This window comes from Nannospalax galili, unplaced genomic scaffold (assembly GCF_000622305.1).
Source record: "Nannospalax galili isolate Female #2095 unplaced genomic scaffold, S.galili_v1.0 scaffold215, whole genome shotgun sequence".
Lineage (NCBI taxonomy): Eukaryota > Metazoa > Chordata > Mammalia > Rodentia > Spalacidae > Nannospalax > Nannospalax galili.
The window spans coordinates 492,067-518,427 of record NW_008338533.1 but is presented as its reverse complement, the minus strand read 5'-3'; the positions used below and the strand labels follow the sequence as shown (position 1 = coordinate 518,427).

The window sequence follows — 26,361 nt, the reverse complement described above, 5'->3', positions numbered from 1 at the left end:
GTAATAATTCAACTGTAAACCTAAAAATTTACAGCCAATTTTGAAAGAGATGCATCCTACCTCAGGAAACCGTTATTGAATGGTGTTGTAATGATATGCTTCTTCTAAGTATGTTGTTATTAAATATTTAAAAATTAAAAATTAAAAAAAAAGACTAAGAAAAAAAACACTTTGTTATTTTTATTTCTTTATGTGTATGTATGTATTGCCTGCATGTAGGTAAGTGCATGCAATTCCCACAGAGGACAGAAGAGACTTCCCTGGAACTAAGTATGTTGTTATTAAATAAATCATTTTTAAAAATTAAAAAAAAAGACTAAGAAAAAAAACACTTTGTTATTTTTATTTCTTTATGTGTATGTATGTATTGCCTGCATGTAGGTAAGTGCATGCAATTCCCACAGAGGACAGAAGAGACTTTCGGATTCCCTGGAACTGGAGTTACGGACAGCTGTTAGCTGCCATGTGGGTGCTGGGATTCAAACCCGGGTCTTCTGCAAGAACAGCCAGTGTTCTTAACCTCTGAGCTATCTCTCCAGCCCCCTGATTTATCATCTTATAGCCTATCCAACCACAAAAGAACAAAGCTAGATATCAACAACAATAAAAATGGGGAAATGGACACATATTCATGGAAGCTAAACAACACATTGCTGAATAAAAATTGGATCATGGGAGAAATCAAGAAGGAAATATAACATTAAATGCCTACACCAAAAATTAGAAACGTGTCATATAAATAAATTAAGCACTTAAAAGCTTTGGAAAACAAAGAACTACCATCTAAAAGTGGGGGTGGGAGGGCTGGAGAGATGGTTTAGTAGTTAAGAGCACTGGTTTCTCTTCCAAAGAATCAGGACAAAGGGAGTCAAAAATACACACTGGAGAAAAACCAGCATGTTCAACAAGTGGTGCTGGTTAAACTGGATAGGGTCAAGTAGAATGAAAACAGATTCCTACCTTTCATCATGCACAAAACTCAATTCCAAATGGATCAAGGATCTCAGCATAAGATCTGATGCCCTGAATCTGATAAAGGAGAAAGTAGGGAACACAGTGGTGCTTATAGGCACAGGACAGGACTTTCTGAACAGAACCTGACAGTACAAGCATTAAGTCCAGCATTGGCAAATGGGACATCGTGAATCTAAAAACTTGTGTACCTCAAAGGGGAACATCACGAGAAAATCTTTACCAGTTACACTTCTAACACAGGGTTAGTATCTAAGATACACAAAAAACTCAAAAAACCTAAACATCAAAAAACAAACAACCCTCCCCAAATGGGGCAAGGGGCCTAGAGAGGTGGTTCAATAGTTAAGATCACTGACTGCTCTTGTAGAGGACCCGGGTTTGGTTCCCAGCACCTGCATGGTGGCTAGCTACCCTGCATAACTCTAGTTCCAGGGCATCTGACACCCTCTTCTGACCTCCGTGGGCACAGCATGATATGAGTACAGTTACTCACATGCAGGCATTATACTCAGACACATAAAATTAAAATAATAAATAAAAAATGTTAATGGGACAAGGAAGTGAACATGGCGTTCTCAAAAGATGAAGCACAATGCCTGAAAAATTATTTGTAAAATTTAAAAGTGCAACATTTTTAGACATCAAGGAAATTGCAAACTAAAACCACATTGAGATTGCATTTCACCCCACACAGAATGGCTAAAAAACATCAAGGACCAGTGCTGCTGAGATTTGGGAAAGGGGAACTTTTATCTGCTGCTGATGGCAGTGTACCATGATGCAGTCACTGTGGAAATCAGTGTGGAGATAGAAATACATCTACCATATGATCCTGCCATTCCACTCAAGTAAATGCCCCAAAGACTCTATATCTACTACAGGGAAGTTGTTCATCCATGTTCATTGCTGCCCTTTTCAAAATTGTTGGGAAATGGAAGCAACCTAGATGTCTATTGACTGATGAATGAATAATGAAAGTATGGTACATGTACATAATAAAATATTATTATGCTGTTAAAAAATTGAAATTCTGGAGGCTGGAGAGATGGCTCAGTGGTTGAGAGCACTGACTACTCTTGTAGAGGACCTGGGTTCGATTCCCAGCACCCACATGGCGGCTATGAACCGTCCTTAGCTCCAGTTCCAGGGGAATCCGAAGCCCTCTTCTGACCTCTGTGGCATTGCACGACACAGGTGCGCTCACATACATGCAGGCAATACACTCATACACAAACTGTCCTTAACTCTAGTTCCAGGGGAATCCGAAGCCCTCTTCTGACCGTCTCAGCATTGCACGACACAGGTGCGCTCACATACATGCAGGCAATACACTCATACACATAAAAAATAATAAAAAATAATAAATAAGATATTTTTAATTGAAATTTTGAAATTTGCAGGCAAATGGATAGAACTGGAAATAATTATCCTGAGTGAGGTAGCCCAAACCAAGAAATACAAACAACCCATGTTTTCTCCTAGCTGGATGTAAGCTTTGAAATCTTAGATATTCATGTTTCAATTTGAAAATCCAGAGAGGTCAAGAAATGGCCGTGTGGGAGAGGCTTCTGGGAGAGGGATGAAATTCAGTGATGCAAACAAGGAAAGGAGAATATTAGAGTATGAAGAGTTAACTGGGGAGGAAATGAAAGGGTTAATCAGAGGAGGGAGCATAGGGGACAGACAATACTAAAGGCCCTTAGAAGAAGCCATATGGAAACCTACTACTAAAGAAGCTTCTTAAAGTTTATACATATACACTACAAAAAGAAATTGAAAGGAGTTACCTTATAACGGGGGGGTGGGCATTACTCCTACTAGCCGCCATAGGCTAGCAAAGTAAAATCCCAATGCTGGGGATGGGCTCCATCTTTTAAAGCCATTGACCAGGGGTTCTAAAAATCCTGAAACAATTCTAGCCATGGCCCCTGCCCTTCATTACCCACCAGAACTTGATGGTAAGACCCTATTGCTGAAGACACTACTTATGTGAGCTGTAGAACAAACAAGGAGAAATCTAGCTGGTACTGACACTGAATCTTCACCTCTACTGTCTAGATTTTATAAGTGCTTCATAAGATAGTGCCCATACCTAACACTGATATCAGGCCTAGGAACCTATGGCTAGACAAGACATAGGCCATAGGGAAGGTTCTAAAACTATTACTCGGTTAAACAGATATAGTATTAAAGTGAGTCTGAATGACTCACTGTTATACCCACGGGTTAATGTATCTCTCAACTCTCATCAGAAAAGCTTCCTTATGCAGCAGATGGTGATTAACTCAGAAACCCATAACTTGCCAACATGCAGAGACTAAGAGACTGCAGAGTGATTATCCCTGAATTGGATACCTACATCAAACTTCTGCCTCCAAAGACTCAGGAATCATTTTGCAAGAGGTAGTGGAAAGATTGTAAGAGAAAGAGGTGGTGGATGACCACAGGTAAACAGAGTTTTCCCGACAGTTGAGAAGTTACTCATATGAATTCAGAGCAATGGTGACAGCATGCACACATACCTTATAAGCTCAAGCCAGACAAAATCCCCACATAAACATGGGGAAGTGGATAAGAAACCCCAACTCTACCTGAGGAACTATTGGCACAATGCTGCTGGGAGGGGGACAGTCAGTATCTTTTCTATAGGCATGTGTGTGGTGTGTGTGTGTGTGTGTGTGTGTGTGTGTGTGTGTAATAGAGTACATGAAATATGGCAGGGAGTTTTAAGTAGGGTCCAGATAGGGAGGGGGTCTAAATATTAGCAAAATATATGAAATTCACACAAATTCAATGAAAGGAATAAAAGCTACTGTTGGGGTGGGCGGGGAACCTCTGTAGAATGAGTAACACTGGACAGCACAGACATACCTGCACATCCATCTCTATGACTACTAGTCACAATATCCAAGATATGCGACAAGCCTAGATGGCAAGCAACAATCAATGAAGAAAATACAGTATTTAGGGTGTGTATGGAATGGAATTCTATTCCACTCTAAAGAAGGATGAAATTATGACAGTGACAACAGGAAGCAGATGGAATCATTACATTAAGCAAAATAAGTCAGACTTAGAAAGGTAGCTGTCACAGATTTTCTCTCAGGTACAGAATCTAGACTTGAATGAATCAATGTGTGAATGGCATGAAAGTAGAAAGAAGACAATGGGGGTGGGGCAGGGTCTAATGGGAGGGAAAGAGAAACAAGAGAAATAATGGGGAAAAGACAGCTGTATTTTCTTTCACATGCAGAATCTAAATTCAACTATATATATAAATATATAAACACACATATTGACATGAAAGAGAAGAGGCACAATTTCAGGATGATGGAGGTCAGCAAGAGGTGGATGAGGCAGGCAGGAGGGGGTTATTCTAAGCAAAGCACAATGATATATACAGATAACCCACATACATACATATGTATAGACATATATAAATATATATGAAACTGTCATAAGGAAACCCATTATTTTATACACTAACCAAAAAATTTTCAATATTATATTAGCATTCTGAATTTTAATTCATTATCTTGTCAATAAAATCTAACACCAAATATGGCCAGGTGAAACTTAACTTATTTCATCGTCCTGTTTTTTTGTTTTTTGTTTTTTAAAAAAAATTTGTTTATTATTTTTATGTATATGTGCATATTGCCTACAAGTAGGTAAGTGCACCCGTGTTGTGCAATGCCCATGGAGGACAGAAGAGGCCATCAGATCTCCTGGGACTGGAGTTATAGACAGTTGTTAGCTGCCATGTGGGTTCTGGGATTCGAACCCGGGTCTTCTGCAAGAACAACCAGTGTTCTTAGCCACTGAGCCATCTCTCCAGTCCTGTTTTTTTCTTAATAGTGAAATTTGTGGATACCAAATGGAATGGATGAAAAGTGTTAACACTTTTCTCATCAAATTATTGTTTTAGAAGCAAGTACTGAGTGGTGAGCCTTGTAGTTAAGAGAGTCAACGTCGACAACTCTGCAGTGTTTAAGGACTGTTAGCCTTGTCACCAATATCTCTTCATCTTCTCATGAAGTGAGTTTCAAAAGTAAAATATAAGCATTCAGTATTATAAGTGAAAATTCATCCTCTGCAAATATTTATTTGAATATTTTTGAAAGGGTTTTGCAAAGTGAGATTGGCATTTTCAGACAACTTTCAACATGCTTCAAGAAGATCATCTCGATTTTTCCCAGGATTCAGTTTGCAACAACTGGTCATATGGGAAAAGGACTGAAAGGTTCTAGGCTGCTAAATCAGAGTTCAGAATATTTCCCTGAAATATGTCATTTTGCTATCATACAGTTTACCAGTTTCAACAGATTCAGGTAAGTGACATGTGATCAGTCACAGATGATTCTCCTGCCTTAATGATACCTTGCCAAAGAACCCTCCAAGTGAGCTTAGTAAGTTGCAACTGTCTCAGTGGATCAAAACAGAAGCTCCCTTATGGCCCCTGGAACACAGGCTGAAGGTATACCTGGTCATATACACATGCCATAGCACTTCTTCAATGTCTGTCACCCTTAGTTGTTTACAGATGGAAAATGTAAGTCAGAGAATGAAAGGGATCCCTGTGTCCTGTGGGCGGCACAGGCACTTGTCCATTCACACATTTATCAACAACCAGCTATGTGCCAAAGACTACTTCTGTCAGAAGTTATAAAAATTTTCCCCCAAAGGAATAGAGATATGTTAGAATCAGGCTCTTTCTGTGGTTGTTGTCCTAAACACATAGAACGATGCACAATTTTTTTCCTGTGAACTACCTAGGTAACTCAGAAAAACTTATTAAATAAGCTCCCTTTCCTATTTTTTCTTTTCTTTGCAAGCCAAGAATAGTAATAAAAGTCCAAAGTAGTTAAAAGTGATGTTTAACATTCATAAAATTATCCTTACCAAGAATAGAGGATTGTTCCAACCACAGACGTGAGTTTACTGGTTTCCTGTTTTTGCTTTGCCAGGCCAAAGTCAGCTACAATTCACAAAACAAAGCAACATGTTACTGTGTTTTCCCAGGATTAGCACTGTTCCTTGTGCCTGACTTTCTGCACAGTAACTATTACACTTTCTAGCAGAACATTTACCCTATTTATGCTTTGTCTAAAAACATCCAATGCCCCCACAACTTCCACCTGCTCCCAGTCTTACTGCATACATATATCACTGTGGTTTGTATTTTGACATGACGAAACAGATCTTTAAAAAAGAAATCTAAAATAAGTCTTGATAACCAAAACAGGGTGAAGTCCTTGTTGAACCTTTGATTTCACTTTATAATTCTCAAATCTCAAATAAACAGAAAGACAAACATTTTGGTGTATGGTCCTCATTGCCTCATCTGATCAAAAGAAGACTAAGAGGTCTTGGGGTGATGTCCACATTTGTAATCCTTGTACTCAAGAGCTGAGGCAGGAGGGCAGAATTCCAGGCCAGCCTGGGCTACAGAATGAGATTCTGTTTCAAAAAGTCAAAAAAGACACAATAAAGGAGACCAAAATAACTAAAAAGGGACAGCTCAAACTGTAAAATAATTTTATGAAGGGTGCTGTGACAAAATCGCTAACAAACTGCAGTATGTAAATTATACAACTAATAAAATGTAGATGGGCCTAATGGACACATCCCTGTAATCTCAGGATTTAGGAGCTGAGGAAGGAACATCAGGAATTCCAGGCCAGCCTGGGCTACACAGCGAGATCTTATGTCAAGGAAAGAAAGAAAAGGAGGGAGGGGAAGGAAGGAGGAAGGAAGGAGAGGGAAAGAGAAAATGAGAAGTAAACCTAACAACCACTGTGAAGATCTGAAACCTGAAATTATGTAACATCTACTGATACTAACTCACCATATCTGTAACAATGTATAAAAATAGTATGGTATAGTATATAGTATAAAAGTAAAATTTACATAAATCAACACCAAAAGGCTAAACATTATAAAAGTATGTATATAGAACAATACTGAATAACTGATGAGTATATTTTTATTTAGAATAACACATTTTCTAAGGAAGGGTCTCATGTACCCCCGGCTGGTGGCTGACCTCAAATCCACTGTGTAGTCAAGGATGACTTTGAACTTCTGATCCTTCTGCCTCCACCTCCCAAGTGCTAGGATTATAGACATAAACCACCACGACCACCTTATGCAATGCTGTGGTTTGAACCTGGGGCTTTGGTATGCTAAGTAAGCATTCGTCCAACTGAGTCACATCCCCAGGCCCTAAAATAACATATTTTTGACAGGAGGCACATAATGTACATGTTTGTAGAGTACAGTAGGACAGTTTAATAAATTATATGTCATGACCAAATCAAGATAGTTACTAGCATTTTTCTTATTTTTAAATTTAAATTTTATTGCTCCATCAAAGCAAAAAATTGTAGCTATCAGTGGGCTAATGGCAAGCTTTGTTGTGTATAAACAGTGCATATTTATTTCAAGTTTATTTATTTAATTTATTTATTTGTTTATTTCAACATTTATCCATGAATATTCACTTCTTTGTGGAGAAGCATTCAACATTTATCCATGAACATTCATTTCTTTGTGAAAAAGCATTTACAACCGTTTCTTCTAGGTCTTTGGGATATACAATACACAACTGTTGTCTACAGTCACCTATTGTACAACAGCAAGCTGTAACTTCTTACTCTTGGCTAACTGTGACTCGATACCCACTGGGCAACCTCCCCTTCCTTCCCTTCTCCTCATCCTCCCAGTCTCTGGTTATCAGCACTTTATTCTCGACTTTTATGAAATCATTATTAAAAATATTTTGTTATTTTTATTTTATGTGTATGAGTGTATTGCCTGCAGGTATGTGAGTGCACCTGTGTCATACAATGTCTCGGAGGTCAGAAGAGGGCATCGGATTTCCCTGGAACTGGAGTTAAGGACAGTTCATAGCCGCCTGTGGGTGCTGGGACTTGAACCTGGGTCCTCTGCAAGAGCAGTCAGTGCCTTTAAACGCTGAGCCATCTCTCCAGCCCTGAAATCACTTTTTTTTTTTACATGCCACCTACAAATGAATCATGTGTAACTCATTTTTTCTGTGTCTGGCTTATTTTATTTAATGATCTCTGATTCCACTCATGTCACGGGATAGAAAGGATTCACTCTTTTGTACAATTGAATAGCATTCCATCACATAGATGGCCCCCGTGTTCTTCATGCATTCATCAGTTCATAGATAGTTGGATTTTCTTCATTTCTTACCAATTTTGAACAGTGCTACAATAAAACAGAGTGTAGATGTCTCTCTATCTACTGATTTCATTTTCTTTGGAAGTATGCTTGGTAGTGAAACTGCTGGACCAGATTATATAGTGGTTCTATTTTTAATTTTTCAAGGAACTTCCACAGTGTTTTCTATGACAGTTTTCCTAACTTATATTCTCTACCCAAGGTGTGAGGACTCCCTATCTCCATTTCTGGCAGCATCTTCTCTCGTCTCCTTCCCCTCTGGGAAAGGGTAGTCATTTATTTACTTATTTATTTATTTTAAGTTAGTGTAAAAAAATACCTTCAATCTTTTTTTATAACAGTTATTCATTTTTTGTAAAATTATAAAATTTTGTTTGCTTTATGTGTATGAGTGTTTTACCTGCATATATATAAGTGTACCCATGTCATTTTTAAGAGTTCCCTGTTTCCTGACCAAGTTGGCACAGTATTTGCCTAGCATGCATGAAGCCCTGGGTTCACACCCTAGCACCAAATAAAACCAAGCATGGTGGCACATGTTGTAATCCCAGAACTTGGGAGGTGGATATGGGAGGGTCAGAGGTTCAAGATCAGGGCTGGAGAGATGGCTCGGCAATTAAGAGCACTGACTGCTCTTGCAGAAGACCTTGGTTTGATTTCTAGTACCCACATGGTGGCTAACAACCACCCTTAACTGTAGTTACAGAAGAATACAATGCCCTCTTTTGACCTCTGTGGGTATTGCATGACTGCACGACAGTGCACTTAAAACATGTAGGTGATACACACACACACACACACACACACACACACACACACACACACACACACACACACAAATAAATAAAAATAAAATATTCTTTTTTTAAAAAAGTTCAGGGTGATAGATCCTCAGCTATGTAGTAAGCTCAAGGCCAGCATGGGCTACATACCCTATTACAACAAACAAACAAGCCAACAAATGAAAACGAAAAGCATCATTGCCTGGGCTGCTTAAAATACCTGCTGCTCGTTTGGACGTCTTCTTCTGAGATGATATCTACTTTTATTTAGATTGTTTTGGATTTTGCTATTGAGTATTATGTGTTCCCTATGTACTCTGAACAATATCTCTTATTAGATTCATGTTTGAAATATTCTCTCCCATTATGCAGACCCACTACCGTGACAATCATTTCCTGTGCTATTCTTTTTAAAACTAGTTTAAAAATTTTTGTGGGTATGAATGTTTTGCCTGTACGTGTATAAGTGCACCATGTGCATGACCTCGGAGGACAGAAGAGGACATCAGATCCCTTGGAACTGGCATTATGGACGGTTGTTAGCTGCCATGTGCGTGCTGAGACACGAACCTGGGTCCTCTACAAGAACAATCAGTCTTCTTACCACTGAGCCAACTCTCCATACCTGTAGAAGCTTTCAATTGATAAAATCTAAGTACCAGTTTTTCCTTTTGCTTCCTGTGCTTTGGGATTCTATCAAAAGCATTCTTACCCATTCCGGTGTCTTAAAGCATTTCCCATGATTTTCTTCTAGTTGTTCTAAACTTAATCTTTGATGTATTCTGGGTATTGTTTTGTAATTGCTGAGACATAGGGATCCAGTTCCATTGTTCTTCATGTGGACATTCAATGTTCCAGCACTATTCATTTTCTTTTGTTAAAAGATTTATTTTTGCTATTTTTAATTACATGTATGTGTGTCTGTGTGGGGATATGTGTGTGTAAGTGCTGGAGCTTGCAGAGACCAGAGGCATTGGGTCCTCCTAGAGCTGAAGTTAGAGGCAGTTGTGAGCCCCCAACCCCCAACATGGGTGTTGGGAATTGAACTCAGGTCCTTTGCAAAAGCAGTAAAGGCTGTCATCATTTGCTTCAGTTGTCAACTTGACACAAACCTAGAGTTACCTGGGAAGTGGGAATCTCAAATGAAGAACTGGTTAGATTAGACTGGCCTGTGGACATGCCTGTGAGGCATTTTTCAAATTGCTAATTGATGCAGGAGGGCCCAGCCCACTGTGGGCAGTGACATTCCTAGGCCTGGGTTGTATAAGAAAGGTAGCTGAGCAAACCAGAGAAAGCAAACCAATAAGCAGTGTTCCTCTATGATCTCTGCTTAAGTCCCTGCCTTAAGTTCCTGCTTTGGTTCCCCTCAGCAGTAGACTGAAACCTGTAAGTCAAACCCTTTCCTCCCTAAGTTCTTTTGGTTCTAAGTGGTTATCACAGCAACAGAAAAGCAAACTGAGGCAGCTCTCTAAACCACCGAGCTGTCCTCTAGCCCCAGCACCACTCATTTTCATTCAATATTGTGTCCTTTATTTTTTTTCTAATGGGTATTCTTAACATTTTTGTAAAAAATCACCTGGCTATAGATGTACGGGTTTATGTCTAGGCTCTCAGATCCATTCCAATGGTCTGTCTGCTTTTGCACTAATACCCATGGTCTTTTTGATTACTACAATTCTGTTGTCTATTTTGAAGTCAGGTAACATAATGCTTATATGACCAGTATTTACAACCACCTACTTTATAGATGAGGAAACTGAGGCTCAGTGAGAATGATCAACCTGCCCAATGTCTCATAGAAAGAAATCAAATGTCATATTAATCTGAGGTCAGGTGACTCTTATCAAAATATAATACTGCCAACAAAGAAAAATTCAGGCCCTAATTATTTCACTAACAGTCCAACCAAATATCCACGGAATAAATCATTATCAACTGTACATAAACTGTCAGAAAGCAGGGAAAGCAGGAAGGGGAACTTCCCAATTTAGTTCTTTAAGCCAACATGGCTCTGATGCAAAAAGACCTCAGACAGCATATCCCACAAATGAGAGTAAAAAGTTGACTGATAAACCATATGTAGATCTACCAGTAAGACAAAAGAAGAATAATTCATAATGGCTGAAAGGGAGTTTTGCTGGAAATACAAGACTATAAGTCTGCTTCGGCCTTTAGAAACCAACCAGTGTAGATCATCAGGCCTCAATTGGAAAACCAGGGCTAGGAAGGTAGCTCATGTGGTACAGTGCCTGCTACATAAGTATGAGGGTCTAGGACAGGAAGGGTGGGGACAGACAGGTCCTTGGCACTAACTGGCCAGCCCAACTGGCTAGATGTTGAGCATCCGGTTAAGTGAGAGACTCCTCTCAAAGGATAAGGTGAAGAGGGAAGACCCTGGATGTCGCCCTCTGGCCTACTGGGGCGGGGGTGGGGGTGGGGTGGGGGGAGGTTTGGAGAGCACATACTTATCACAGTAGATGCATAAAGAGCCTATGGCAGTATTTACTCCATTCAGCAGAATAAAAACAGACTGACACATCCTTAATCTCTTAAAGAGCATCTACAAAACTTATAGCTAACACATTTATGTTGAAAAACTGAAAACAACTCCTTCTAATTTCAAAAACTAGTCAAGAATATTGATGTCAGCCATTCTCATAGCTCCAGGGCTGTCCCCATCCCTGCCTTAGGCCTAGGTCCCTCCTGTACTTCTTCTCCAGACCTGTAGACTACCCTAGCAAGTCAGATCCTGCCCTTGATCTCCCTGCTCCAGGACCAGCTACGTTCTCACTGCTCCAGGGCTCATATCTATTCAGCTTAGCTAGTTAAACCCTCCCCACTGTCCCTACCCCCTCCTAGCACCTTTGTGCTCCTCCAGCCTGAGAGCTCTGGACTAGTTTAAATTAACAAACGACATACCTATACAGATACAAGAAGCTCACAGAATACCTGTCTGTTTAGTCAGGACCAGAAAAGAAACTCCTCATAACACATCATAGTAAAAAACAATATGCAGAACAAAGAGAGGTACTAAAAATGGAAACAGAAAAACAAGGAACATATAAAGGAAAATCCATCAGCATTATAGGCTGACTTTTTAAGGGAAACTATAAAAGCCAGAAGAGCCTGAAGCAAAGTGTTCCAAGTCCTAAATGACTATAGATGTTAACCCTGAATACTTTGCCCAGTAAAACTTCCTGTCATAGTTGAAAGGGAAAGAAAAATCTTCCATGATACAAATAGGCTGAAAGAATTCAGGTCCAACAAACCTGCCCTACAGAGAATACTCAAAGCAATATAAAGGACTGAAGAAAGAAATGACCACACTCAAGAGGTTACAGAAAGAAAACAAATGAAGGTATAAAGTATGGAAACACAAAATAAGACTAAGAATACAGGAGAAAATGAAATGACAGGAACCAATTCACATCTTTCAATAATAACTCTAAATATCAATGGCCTCAACACCCCAGTCAAAAGACACAGACTAGTTGAATGGATTAAGAAACAAAATTCAGGGCTGGAGAGATGACTCAGTGGTTAAGAGCACTGGCTGCTCTTCCAGAGGATCTGAGTTTGGTTCCCAACACCCACATAGCATCTAACAACTGTGCATAACTCCAGTTCCAGGGACTCCAATATCCTCTTCTGATCTCCATGGACATTGCATGACAGGGGTGCACTTACATACATGCAAGCAAAACAATAAAATGCATAAAAGTGAAAGAAAGAAATAAAATTTTAAAAAAGAAACAAAATCCATCTCTGTGTTGTCTATAAGAAACTCATCTTACCTCCAAAATGAAGCACAACCTTTGGGTGAAAGGACAGAAAAAAATATTCCAAGAAAATTGCACTAAGAAACAAGCAGGAGTTGCTATTATAACAGCTGACAAAATAGACTTTAGGTTAAAACTAATTAGAAGAAATAAAGAAGGTCACTACATTCTGATCAAGGGAACAACTGACCAAGTAGACATCAAAATCATGAACATAAATGCAGCAACTGTGGCGCACAAAATTTCAACAGTACTACTGGACCCAAGACACAGACTAACCCCAACTCAGTAACAGTAGGTGACTTCAATACGCCACTGTCTCCAACAGACAGGTCATCTGGACAAAGAATAAACAGAGAAGCATCTGAATTAAATGATATCATACATCAAATTAATTTAACAGGTATCTACAGAATATTCCACCAAAGCATCAAAGAATAAACATTCTACTCAGCAGCCCAAGAAATTTCTCTAAAATTGATCACATATTGGGACATAAAACAAACCTCAACAAATACAAAAATATTGAAATAATTCTATGAATTCTATCAGACCACTGTGCGATAAAACTTAAAATCAACAGCAAAAGCAGCTCTAGTGACCACATGAACTTATGGGATTAAACAACACACTCTTGAATGGGTCAAAGAAGAAATCAAGTAAGAAAAAAGAAGTAATCCTGAAAGGAAATGAAAATGATATACAGCACTACAAAACCTGGGAACATATTAAAAGTGGTTCTAAGAGGGAAATTTATGGCTCTAAGTGCCTACATTCAAAACCTTAGAAAGAGCACTAATAAATGACTTAATGGCACAATTCAAGAATTTGGAAAACCAAGAACAAACCAAACCCAAACCCAACAGATAAGAAATAATAAAAATCAGAGCAGAAATCAATGAAATAAAAACAAAGACTAATACAAAGAATAATACAAAGAATCAATGAATCGGAGAGCTGTTTCCTTGAAAAGATAAACCAGATAAACAGACCCTTAACCTAGTTAACCAAAAGAAAGAGCAAATCCAAATCAACAAAACCAGAGACAAAATGGGAATTGTCACAACAGACACCAAAAAGATCCATAACGTTGTAAGGTAATACTTTAAAAATCTATACTAAATTAGAAAGTCTAAAGATTTTTAAAGTATTTAAGATAAGAGAAGGAAATTAAAGGGCTACTAATTGAAAAAAGAGGTCAAATTATTCCTATTTTCAGAAGATTTGATATTATACATATGAGATCCCAAAAATTCCACCAGAAAACTAGAAATGCTCAATGCCTTCAGGAAAGTGACAGGATACAAATCAATTCACGAAGATCAGTAGCCTTTCTATATACTAATAACAGAGAAAAGACTTCATGGAAATGCTCTCATTCACAATAACCTCAAAAAAATTCTAGGAATAAACCTAACCAAAGACATTAAAGACTTTACATGAAAATTTTAATCTTTGTAGAAAGAGATTGAGGAAGACACAAGGAGATGAAAAATGGCCATCCTACCAAAATCGATTTATAGATTCAATGAAATTCTAATTGAAATCCCCATGACATCCTTCACAGATGTAGAAAAAAATCCTAAAATTTATATGGACTCACAAAAGGTCCTGGATAGCCAAGTCAACCCTGAGCACAAAAAGCTATGCTGGGAGATCATCATGCCAGGTTTCAAACTATATTACAAAGCTATAGTCATAAAAACAATATGGTATTGACACAAAAACGGACATGTAGATCAATGAAACAAAATAGAAGATCCAAACATGAATGGATGCAATCTCATCACCTGATATTTGACAGAATCGTCAACAAATGGTGCTGGTAAAACTTGATCTCCATGGGTAGAAAAATGAAATTAGACTGCTATCGATCACCCTGTACAAAAGTCAAATTTAAATTGATCAAAGACCTCAATGTGAAACCTGAAACACTGAAACCATTAGAAGAAAACTTAGGCAATACCCTAAAAGACATAAGTGCAGTTTAGGTTTTTAAACTGGACATCATTTGCTCAGGAATTAAGGTCAACAACTGACAAACGGGACTTCATTTTACTAAAACGCCTCTGTACAGGCTTTTCACCCAACCAACCGAGTGAAGAGGAAGCCCACAGATGGGAGGAAATCTTCACCAGCTTAGAGAATTAATATCCAGAATATACAAAGAACTCAAAAAACAAACAAAGAAAATCAAGAAAAAATGACCCAATTAAAAAATAGACCAAGGATCTTAACAGAGACCTCTCAAAAGAAGAAATAAAATGGCTAAGAAACATCTTAAAAAGTGTTTGACATCCTTAGTGATTAGGAAAATACTAATCAAAACCACTGTCACCTCCCCTCAGTCAGAATGGCTAAGATCAAAAGACTAAAGGGTACCAAATACTGGATGCCAGTGAGGATGTGGAGAAAGAGCAACAGCCACCCATTGTTGGTGGGATTGCAAACCGATACAATCACTGTGGAAAATCAGTGTGGCGAACTCTTAAAAATCTAAAAATAAATGTTCCATGATCTGGTTATACCACTCCTAGGTGTATACCCAAAGGATTCTTCCTACTGTAGAGACACCAGCACAGTCATGTTTGTTGCTGCTCTTTTCACCATAGTTAAGAAATGGAAACAACCTAAATGTCCCTCAACCGATGAGTGGCATATTTACACAATGGAGTTCTACTCAGTGGTGAAGAAGCCATGAAATGTGCAGGAGAACGGGTGGGACTAGAAGCTACTGGCCTGGATGAGTAGCAGAGACTCAGAAAAGCAAGTGAGGCCTGCTCACTCTCATCTTTGGGTCTTAGCTCCAAACCCTTAGATCTGAGTACACACCTTGATATAACGACACAAGCCAGGAAAATGGAGAGCAACCATGGAGGTAAAGGGGAAGAAGCCCGAGAGAGGGGGTTACCATGAGACAAATATTATCAAGGAGGAAATGGGGAAAACGGGGTATTTCAACTGGGGAGGGTGGAGAGAGGGTTAGACAGGGAAAGAGAGAGAAGAGACATAATGCTTAGGTGATACAAAAAACCAGAAGGAAATGTATTAATTCAAAAACCTACTGGAAAATACACAGTATCCGTGGGAGTGCATGTGTGTAGCTGAAGGCTATATATCAAGAAACAGTGTCAGGCAGAAGAAACCCCCTTCTGAGTTGTTGGTCAGGACAGTCTAAGAGACTCCCAAAATAACACAGGCTATTATCACAGTCTTTGATTTCCTCCCAGACCTTGAAGGTAAGACCCTATTGCTGAAGACAGGACATACTTCAGACACAGGTCTTGGAGCAATTGAACTGGAACCGACCTGGAAGGCCCCATCCATGAAGACTAGCTAGCTCTCATAGTATCAGAGGATATTATGCAAGCTGCTTGAGGAGAAAAATCAATCAATGGCCCAACATAGCTGTAAAGTCTAATAACCACAACAATGACCAGAAAACGATCTCTATTGGTGCAGTAGTGGCACTTTTATCTAGGGGGTCATGAACAGCTATCTAATTGGACTTAAGGCTCATTCAAGGGGAGGGAACTCATGTGGTACTACTGTCTACAAGCCAAATACACATATCTGGAGAGGTGATAGAGCCTAGAGAAAAAGCTATGCCTGTCACTACCCTAGACAAATATAATTTCTTACTGTATACTAAATATGTATCCTTATATTTACAGACAAGTATACCTCTCACCACTCATCAAGAAGCTTCTTTTTGCAACAGATGGAGACTATTACAGAGTTCCACAACTGATCACACACAGAGAATAAGTGTCTGAGAGATGCCCAGCTCTAAGTGACACGTCTACAATGCAACCTCTATACCTAAGGCTCAGGGAACATAACAAAACAGGGAGTAGAGAGAATATTAATGCATCTCTCAACCCTCACCAGCAAAGATGCCTCATGCAATAGATGGTGATTAACACAGAAAGCCACAACTGGCCAAAATGTAGAGAATAAGAGACTGTAGAGTGTGTCCCTGGATAGGAGCCTGTGTTAAACGTCTGCACCCAGAGCTCAGGGACCATTGAGGAAAAGGGGTGAAGGAACTGTAAGTGTCAGGGGTGGCGCATGATCACAAGGAAACACAGTTTTTGAGGTGGCTGGGACCTTGGTCATATGAATTTACAGCAATAGTGACAGCACACACAAGAACTATGCAAACTCAAACCAGATAAGCAACTAGCATAGGACTGGAGAAATGCTAAGAATCACCAACCTTAGCCGAGGAACTAATGGCAGCTGATCACTGCTGGACAAAGGAGAGTTAATCTTCTTTAAGGAAATGAAACTAGATAGGCTGATCGGGCTCTAGGGGATGAACTCATATCGAGGGACATTTGGGAACACAAATTTGGCTTGATAGGCCTTAACATAAAAGACAGAATGCATAAAATCTGGCAGCAGGGTTATGGGAATGCAGAGGGGGAGAGGGTCTAGATATGATCAAGGTGTATTGTACAGAAGGTTGAAGAGATGGCTCAGAGGTTAAAAGCACTGACTGCTCTTGCAGAGGACACAGGTCCAAATCCCAGCACCCACATGATGACAAACAACCATCCTTAACTCCAGTTCCAGGGGATCTGACGCCCTCTTCTGACCTCCACAGCATTGCACAACATGGGTTCACTTACAAACATGCAGGCAATACTCTCATACCTATGAAACAAATTTATTTAAAAAAAAAAAAAGATGTATGAAATGCACAAAAGTTCAGTAAAATTTCTATAATTTTCTTAAAGGAGGATACTGATGTCAGAGCATAGCCTGTAAGAGGCCAAATCAGAAGGATCATGAGTTCAAGGTCAGCCTGGGACACACAGTAAGACTTTGCCTCAAAAGAATTTTATTTAGGTACTGGTATACTGGTTCAACAAATGGGATCACTGGCTGCTCTTCCAGAGGGCCCGGGTTTAGTTCCCAGCACTCACATGGCAGTTAATAGCTATTCATAGCTCCAGTTCCAGATGCTCCAGCACTCTCTTCTGGCCTCCACAGGCACTGTACACACATGGTGCACATACATGTCAGCAAGATACTCATACACATAAAATAAAAATATTAGTCAGGCATGGTGGCGCATGCCTTTAATCCCAGTACTCAGGAGGCAGAGGCAGGCGGATCTCTGTGAGTTCAAGTCCAGCCTGGTCTACATAGCGAGTTCCAGGACAGCTGGGGCTACAGGGAGACTCCCATCTCAAAAAAAGAACAAAAATTTTTAAATAAATAAATAATAAATTATTAATATTTAAATTTAAATTTAAAAAGTCAGGACAGCCACTCATAACATTCCTACACAACACTGAACAATATTTGCATGCAGACTTTTATGTGAACCTAACTTTAAATTTCTCTTTCACTTTCTTTTATAGTGGGATTGTTAGATCCTTTTATAAGGGTATCTTTAATTTGTCTTTTCACAACACTGGTGAGCTAGTATTTCCTCTCAGCAGAAGTGTTTCTGGCCCCCATTGCTTCTACATTGAACCCAGCACTGGATGCTAGCTGTGTACCCACAAGCCATCCTAAGAGACACATAGTGATAGCACAGTGGAGTTTTCATTTGCATTTTCTTGGCAATTGCTGCTACTGAACATTTTTTATGTTTACTTGTTATCTGTGACTATGGGATTATCCCTGGCTTGATTTAACTTTTTCATGTGGATCTATGATTCCCCACTAAGTTAATTTTAATTTTTATGTAGGTTACTCAGATGGTTAATGTTAGGTGTCAATTTGATTGTATTAAGGAAAATCAACAGAACTGTTCTGTGATATTAGAGTAAGCCTAGATAAGGTTTCTCCTTTACATACCTATGGTGAGGAGAGATACGAGAAGAGGGGCATCGTGAGAAGAGTATACGGTGCCTGGTGGGGGCTCACATCCCCCAAGAGCACCCATGAAGTGCTCTATTGGCACCCACCCTGGTTCCTATAGGTCTCGTGGCATCTCAGCTGGATCCACAGTGTCCACAGTGAGGCTCCCAGGAAGGTGCACAACATTCCCCACAGAAGCTTCTCAGTAAGTTCCACTGACACTGCAGAAGCTGGCTTCCCTATGAGGTGGCCAGTATCTCAAGGGCGCTTGTTGCTCTTCACTGCCTCACCACAGTGCACGTAGTGTCACCTCTGCCAGCACTCATTCTTTACTCATTTTCCTGTAATCTTAGTAAATATTTGTTCAGTGCTGTCAGAGAATCAAAGGAATTTGATTTTTCTTGATTCCAGGAGACAGCAGCAACCCAGTGTTTCTCTACCACACCCAGTGTTTGTTGTGAGAGGAAGCTCAGAAACACAGCATGTCAGATGTGGATATCAAAGATGAAGCTGGAGGTAGCAGAGTTGGGTAGCAGAAGAGAAGGCACTGCAGCAGGGACAGCAGCATGCTGCCAGAGCAGAAGGCAAGTGGGACCATCACCGAGAAAGGGGGTCTGGGGGCCTGTCCTGTAGCAATATCCTCTGAGATAAGGCCTTCCTTTTTTGAGGGAAGCTCAAAACACCAGGAAATCTAAAGGAGGAAAAAACAGTGTGTTTTGAGGGGAGGTAAAGGGAAGCTGATTCAGCTCAGAAAGTAACCAACTCAATAATTTCCCAGAAGTCCCTGAAATTGACCAGGTTCACTAACCCCCTCCCTCATCCCTTCTCAAGCTTATATTGGCCCTAAGAACTATTGAGAGACTCTCTGACAGAGGTGCCTAGAAGACCGTCAGAGCAGCTGAGCTGCCTGTAAGAAGCAGAGACCAGTCAAGCTGCCTGGAAGAGGCTGAGAGCACCTGAGGCCCCCAGAAGAGACACTCTCCAGCCTGCCAAGCTGCTGGCAAGTTTTGCAGTGAGCTCCGGGTTTCCAGCTTTTGTGAGCTATTACTTGCACTGGGTGTCCATGATACAGTTGCCTTGTAAGTAACCCCTCACCTAGACTCCTATAAGTAACTCTAGTAAAATTCATTGATTTGTCAAGTTGAATTTTGGTGGCATCTTACTTTGGTCTATCATTGGTTCTGCATCTGGGGTGAATGTTCACATCTCTCTAGTAGAGTAGTGTTATAGAACAAGACCTGATGGAAACCAAGCTGATTCCAATGTCTCAGAAAACTACATGAATGGTTTAAACAAGAAGGACATAGTTAGATTTTAGCAAGAGTGCCTCCAGTTCCCTCTTTGGATTCTGTCAATACCGTCACAGTCTCTACAAACTGGGACTCCTACAAAAGGGTTCCCATCCCTCACACCTCATTAACCGAGCACCAAACCTTTTACTTCTGGGTTCCCAAAAATGCTGAATCTCTCCTGAAATAACAGACAAAACTCAAATTGCACCTTTCCTGGACAGATGGCGGAGTTCAGCAGCCAATGTAGGCAGGCGTGATCACAAGACTGGTTTTGACAAACACTACATAAACAGTACAATGGAGAGTTTCTGTGACTTTCTTTAGTGGTAAAAGCAGAAGGAAGAACCATTTGATGGGATTTTTACTATTATGTTTATTATAACAGCTTTTTGCTTCTTGCCTTTGCATTTGGTAGTGATGCCTGGAGCTCCAGCAACTGTCTTGCAACTATGAGAGCAGAAGCTTATGAATAAGAAGCCAATCTTTTGTAGACACAGAAGAAAAAGAAGAGAAAGGCCTAAGTCATTGTCAGCCTCCATGAGCTGCCAACCCAAAACAGCCCACTCACCTCCATGCCTTATTAAGAGATGCCTGGATACGCCACAGCTTGAGCCACTGTTAGTCTGAGGATCCCTGCCTGGCCTTCCTGACTTGCACAGCCCCTCCTCCTGCCTCCAGAATATAATTTTGAGTCTGAAAACCTCTGTCCACAGGATAACATCAAAGCTCCATAGTCACCAAGGCCCCTTGCTCTTGCCACATCGAGCATCTTTTACAATACCTGGAAGTATTATATTCTTTCTATGTCTAATCCTTGGTACTTACTGTGCCTCTGCCTTAGCTTTTACCCTTTCTGCTTGCCTCCTCACCCAAAGGTCCCTCTAGAAGAGTCAGCTACTATGGAACATGTTTTCTCTCTGCAGAAGAACACAACACTCTTAAGTTTGAATTTCTTTGGACAATAAAATCTAAGCATGCTGAGACTGCTTAGTGGGTACAGTTGCTTGTCATCAAGTCTGACAACCTGGAACCCATATGGTAGAAGGAGCAAATCAATTTCTAGTAAGTTGTCCCCTGACCTCCCCACATGTTCTGTGGCATGCATGCTGCCCCACCCAGCAATAAATAAATGTTTAACTTTAACAATTTGTGCAGAAGTTTGGAGAACCAAAGCATGCCTGTCAGTTCACTCTCTGGCCTCTTCAGTGTGGAAGCAGGCGTGGGGCAGCTTCAGCCCCTTACTGACCTACAGGGGACATCAGAGAATAGAAACATTGTTGCTTGAATTTAGGGATAGGAAAGTTTTTTCTGTACAGGACAAGGCACTGAACATCTTAGCTTTGTGGACCACACCCAGCTTTGCCACATGATCCCTTCATATTTTTTAAATTTTTATTTTATGTGTATGAATGTTTTGCCTGCATGTATGTACATGCACCCATGCCATGCAATGACTGCAGAGGCCAGAAGGCATCAGGTCACAAAGAACTGGAGTTACAGGTGGTTACTAGTTGCTATGTGGGTGCTGGAACTATTAAAATCAGGAAACCACTATCTCCATTCCTTTTTGATATAGTACTTGAAACACTTGCTAGAGCAATAAGACGAGAGAAGGAAATTAAAGGAGTACTAATTGGAGAAGAAGAGATCAAATTATCCCTATTTGCAGACAATATGATACTATACCTAAGAGTTTCCAAAAATTTCACCAGACAACTCCTAGGAATGAGAGAAAGAGTACGTGGAAACACTCCCTGTCAAAAGAGCCTCAAAAAAATTAAAATATCTAGGAATAAACCTGACCAAAGACATTAAAGACCACAACAATGAAAAATTTTAATCTTTAAAGAAAGAGATTGAGGGAGACACCAGAAGATGGAAGGACCTCCCATGCTCATGGATTGGAAGAGTTAATATTGTAAAAATGACCATCCTACCAAAACCAAAAGCAATATATAGATTCAATGCAATCTGAATAAAAATCCCATGACATACTTCACAGAATTAGAAAAAAATCCTTAAATTCATATGGAAGCACAAAAGACTCCGGATAGCCAAAGCAACCCTGAGCACAAACAGCAATGCTTGGGGATTACGATACTAGATCTCAAAGTATACTACAGAGCTAGAGTCATAAAAACAGCATGGTACAGGCACAAAAATAGACACATAGATCAATGTAACATCATTGAAGGCACAAACCTGAGTATACACAATTTCAACCACCTGATATTTGACAAAGGTGCCAGGAACACACAATGGAGGAAAGAAGCATCTTCAATAAATGGTGCTGGATCTCTGTCCATAGAAGAATGAAACTAGATCCTTATCTTTCACCTTGTACAAAAGTCAACTCCAAATGGATCAAAGACCTCAACGTGAAACTCAAAACACTGAAACTATTAGAAGAAAACATTGGCAGTAACCAAAAGATACAGGTGCAGGAAAGGCCCTTCTAAATTGGACACCAGTTGCTCAGGAATTAAGGCCAACAATCAACAAGTGGGACCTCATTAAATTACAAAGCTTCTGTACTGCAAAAGAAACAATTAAGAAAGTGAAGAGAAAACCCACAGAGTAGAAAAAAAAATCTTCAGCAGGGACACATCTGACAGAGGTTTTACATTCAGAATATATAAAGAAGTCAAAAACCAAAGAACCAAGAAAACAAATGACCCAATTAAAAGATGGGATAAAAATCTAAACAGAGAGTTCTCAAAGGAAGAAATAAATATGGCTAAGAAACATCTTAAAAAGTGTTCAACATCATTAATAATTAGGGAAATGCAAATTAAAACCACCTTAAGATTTCACCTTACCCCAGTCAGACTAGCTAAGATCAAGAGAACAAATGATACCAAATGCTGGTGAGGATGTGGAGGAAGGGGGGACGCTGATTCACTGCTGGTGGGATTGTAAACTCATGTAACCCCTATAGAAAACAGTTTGGAGAACTCTTTAAAAACTAAAAATGAACCTACCACATGACCCGGTTATACCATTCCTTGGCACATACCCAAAAGACTCATTCTACTGAAGGCACTTGTACAAATATGTTTGTTGCTGCTCTTTTCACAGTAGCTAAGAGATGGAAACAACCTAAGTGTCCCTCAACTGACTAGTGGTTAACAAAAATGTGGTACATTTACACAATGGAATTCTATTCAGCACTAGAGAAAGATGAAATAATGAAATTTGCAGGTAAATGGATGGATCTAGAAACTGTTATACTAAGTTGAGTAACACAGACTCAGGAAAACAAAGGAGTATGTTCTCCCTGATTTGTGCATCCTAGCACCAAATCTTTATAAGTGAGTGCATATCCTGATATAACTGCAGGGACCAGGAATATGGAAGGGAACCAGGGAGGTAAATGGAAAGAAGGAACCTAAGAGAGAAGAATAGTAGGACAAAGGTGTTACTAAGGGAGAAATGTGTAAAAAGGGGGTAAAGGGGAAGGGGGGAAGGAGGGCTATACAAAGAACTATGGGAATAAAGGGGGTAAAAATTCTCCCGATATAAAGTAAAAAAAAAAACAAAAAAAAAACCCTACCAGAAGCCATACAGTTGTTAAATGAAAATCCCAGTGCCAGAGGTGGGTTGTCCCCCTATAAGCTGTTGGTCAGAGAGACCCTAGAGGTCCCCAAAACATAGGTTATATTATAGCAGCCACTGTTTGGATGTTCTTGCTTCTTGATGTTTGTGTTTTTATAGTAGATGGAAACTTACTGCAATGGGCCAACAGCCCATGGGAAACAGATAATGCAGAGACCTGAAAGTTCAGTGCCTTGTCACAATGGGAGGAAGATCAACCCCCATCCATCACCCCCTCCAAGGCTCAGGGACTTTTGTGGAAGAGGCTGATGGAAAGAATGTAAGAGCGGGAGGAAGGGGTGGAGTGTTACCTGGCAGTGTCCTCCAACCACTATGCTGGCAAACTATAGGTACACCTCCTTCCCATGCTTGTGAAGGAGTTGAGGGGGGAGTCAGTTACCCCTCCCACCCAATCAGTCAACTTTAGCTGCATGTGGGGGTGGGGCTAAGGGTATATAAGCTGAGAAAGCCATGAGGCACCTCTCTTGCCATTTTTTGTGGCTGTTGGAAAGTCATGGGATCTATATTTGAGTGTGAACTTTCCAGTGCAGCTGTAAATGGGAGGGGGCGCTCTTTTGTAAATATTCCCCCACCATATGCTCTGTTAGCAAGCCCAATAAACTCATTAGAGTTTTCAAAAAAAAAAAAAATGAAAACCTTCATTATTCCACCAACTTTGACTCCATGTTGGCAAATCATTTGGTCTTTGGTTTCTTATTCCTATTTTCTCCACCTTAAACTTCATTGTATTTATATATTTATGTAACCTCCTTCAAGTTATTTCTGGGAAAATGTGTCAAAAATTGCCTCTCTTTGGAATAATGAAAATATTATAAAATTTTAAAATTTATTTTATATGTATGAGTGTTTTGCCATGTAATGCCTGCAGAAACCAGAAGAAGGCATCAGGTCACCCAGGACTGGAGTTACAGATGGTTGCTAGCTGTTATGTAGGTGCTGGGAACCAAAGCCAGATCCTCTAGAAGAGCAATAAGTGTTCTTAGCCACTGAACCATCTTTCCAGCCCTAATCTCTCTTTTGTTCTCTCTCTCTCTCTCTCTCTCTCTCTCTCTCTCTATCTATCTATCTTATTTTATGTAGGAGTGTTTTGCTTGCATGTAAGCAAATGCACAGTGCCCAAAGATGTCAGAAGAGGACATAAGATCCCCTAGAACTGGAGTTACAGATGCTGTCAGCTGCCATGTGGGTGCTGGGAACGTAACCCAGGTCCTCTGCAAGAGCAGTCAGTACTCTTAACCCCTGAGCCATTTCTCCAGCCCCACCCCTCATCTCTCTTTTTAAAAATAACCCTTTAAAGGTATAAAAACCATTTCTTATTTACAAGACATAAAAACAGACATGCCTGGTTTTGTCTCACAGTCTGCTGTGTCAGTGTTTTAAGATGCTTAGATTTTTTTTTTTTTTTTGATCTTTTTGAGACAGGGTCTCCCTGTAGCCCCAGCTGTCCTGGAACTTACTATGTAGACCAGGCTGGCCTTGAACTCACAGAGATCCGCCTGCTGCTGCCTCCTGAGTGCTGGGATTAAAGGCGTGTGCCAGCACATCCAGCCCAAGATGCTTAGATTTTAAGGTTCCTTGTTACCATAGCATAACTTGTCCTATCTTGATTAACACAGTGCTCCCATATGTGTTCTAGCCCTCACCACATTGTACTGTCACTGTAAATTCCTGAAGGAACCGTTGTGTCTTCATGCTTGCCTGGCTCACTGCAGCACATGGCAGCTCATAAAACGTTGTTGAGTACCTAGAATTCTCCATAAGTCTGTGGAATCAGAGAGCAGAAGCCAAGCCATAGCTTTGCAGGTTTTATCCATGTGTCAGTATCTGGTCTACAGTGGCATTTGAAGAGCACCAAGCCTTTGATAAATGTTACACTGAATCAAGTTTTGTCCTTGGTACTACCAACCACCAGTAACCAAATATCACTTGGCAAAGACATATGCACTGTGCTTGCCTACAGCCGGAGGTGTGACTTTCTGAGCCGTGCACAAAAGCCTAGGTCTAAAGGGATTTTTCTTGCTTTGTTTTTCATTCCTTTTTATTGGGTACAGAGGAGGGCAAGAAAGGTGAAAGAGCTCCATTAATATGTGCGTGTTTGAAAAGGTCAAGAGCTATGAAATGGTGGGTCTGAGCATGAGCTCCCCAGGGCCCCTCTGCATTGTGCTAGCACAATGTGGATGCCATAAGGCAAATGGTAGTGCTTAGGGCATACTGTGCTTTGCCAGGTGTGCCACTAAGTCAGGGTATGTTTGCATGTGTGCCTCAAAGGCTACAAAAACATGTAGGATCCAGGGCTAGACCTGTGAGGTAACAGGTCATTAAAAGACAATGTTTTTCAAGTAGAAATAGATTTATGCATTAAAAATAGGTAACATTAGGACTGGGGTAGAACACAGGAGTACAGTGCTTGCCTAGCATGTCTGAGGCCCTGAGTTAGATCCCAAGCACTGAAATAAATGAAGCACTTGTAAATCCACGCATGGAATATGCCAGCACTCTATACTTGCTTTCTCATGACAGCAAATTTCAGTCAGCATGCTTATTAGAAATAACTACAAACAAACCTCAATTTTTAAGCATTTAATTCACCTATATTGAGAGGAATAGGATTTTGGTTATTTTAAGTCTTTTTTTTTTCCTTGATCACATTTTTCAATATTCTTTGTCCCATGCATCTCAAACATCATTTGACAATTCTGTGCTTCTTTTCTGGAAATCCTTCTACCTCATAGAAGAAAATACTAACAATAACATAAGGGAAGGCAGAGACTTGGTGGGACGTGCTTAATCTACCACAGAGGCTGGTACAAGCTTTATGAAGTACAGCCATACTTCATTCCACTTCCTAAAATCCAGAGATTTTTATACACTTAGTTGAAACTTAATACAAGA

General features: G+C 40.1%; 1 protein-coding gene across 6 annotated transcripts in view; it reads right to left on the bottom strand.

The window, feature by feature from the left end:
* The window catches only part of Nek10 (NIMA related kinase 10), a 270,542-nt gene that overhangs the window by 169,754 nt on the left and 74,427 nt on the right, over nucleotides 1-26,361 (bottom strand). For all 6 annotated transcript variants that reach the window (XM_029563521.1, XM_008833138.3, XM_029563522.1 and 3 more), the window contains exon 23: nucleotides 5,878-5,953. In XM_029563521.1, the coding sequence (XP_029419381.1) occupies nucleotides 5,878-5,953 (76 nt within the window). The remainder of the gene's footprint in view (nucleotides 1-5,877; nucleotides 5,954-26,361) is intronic.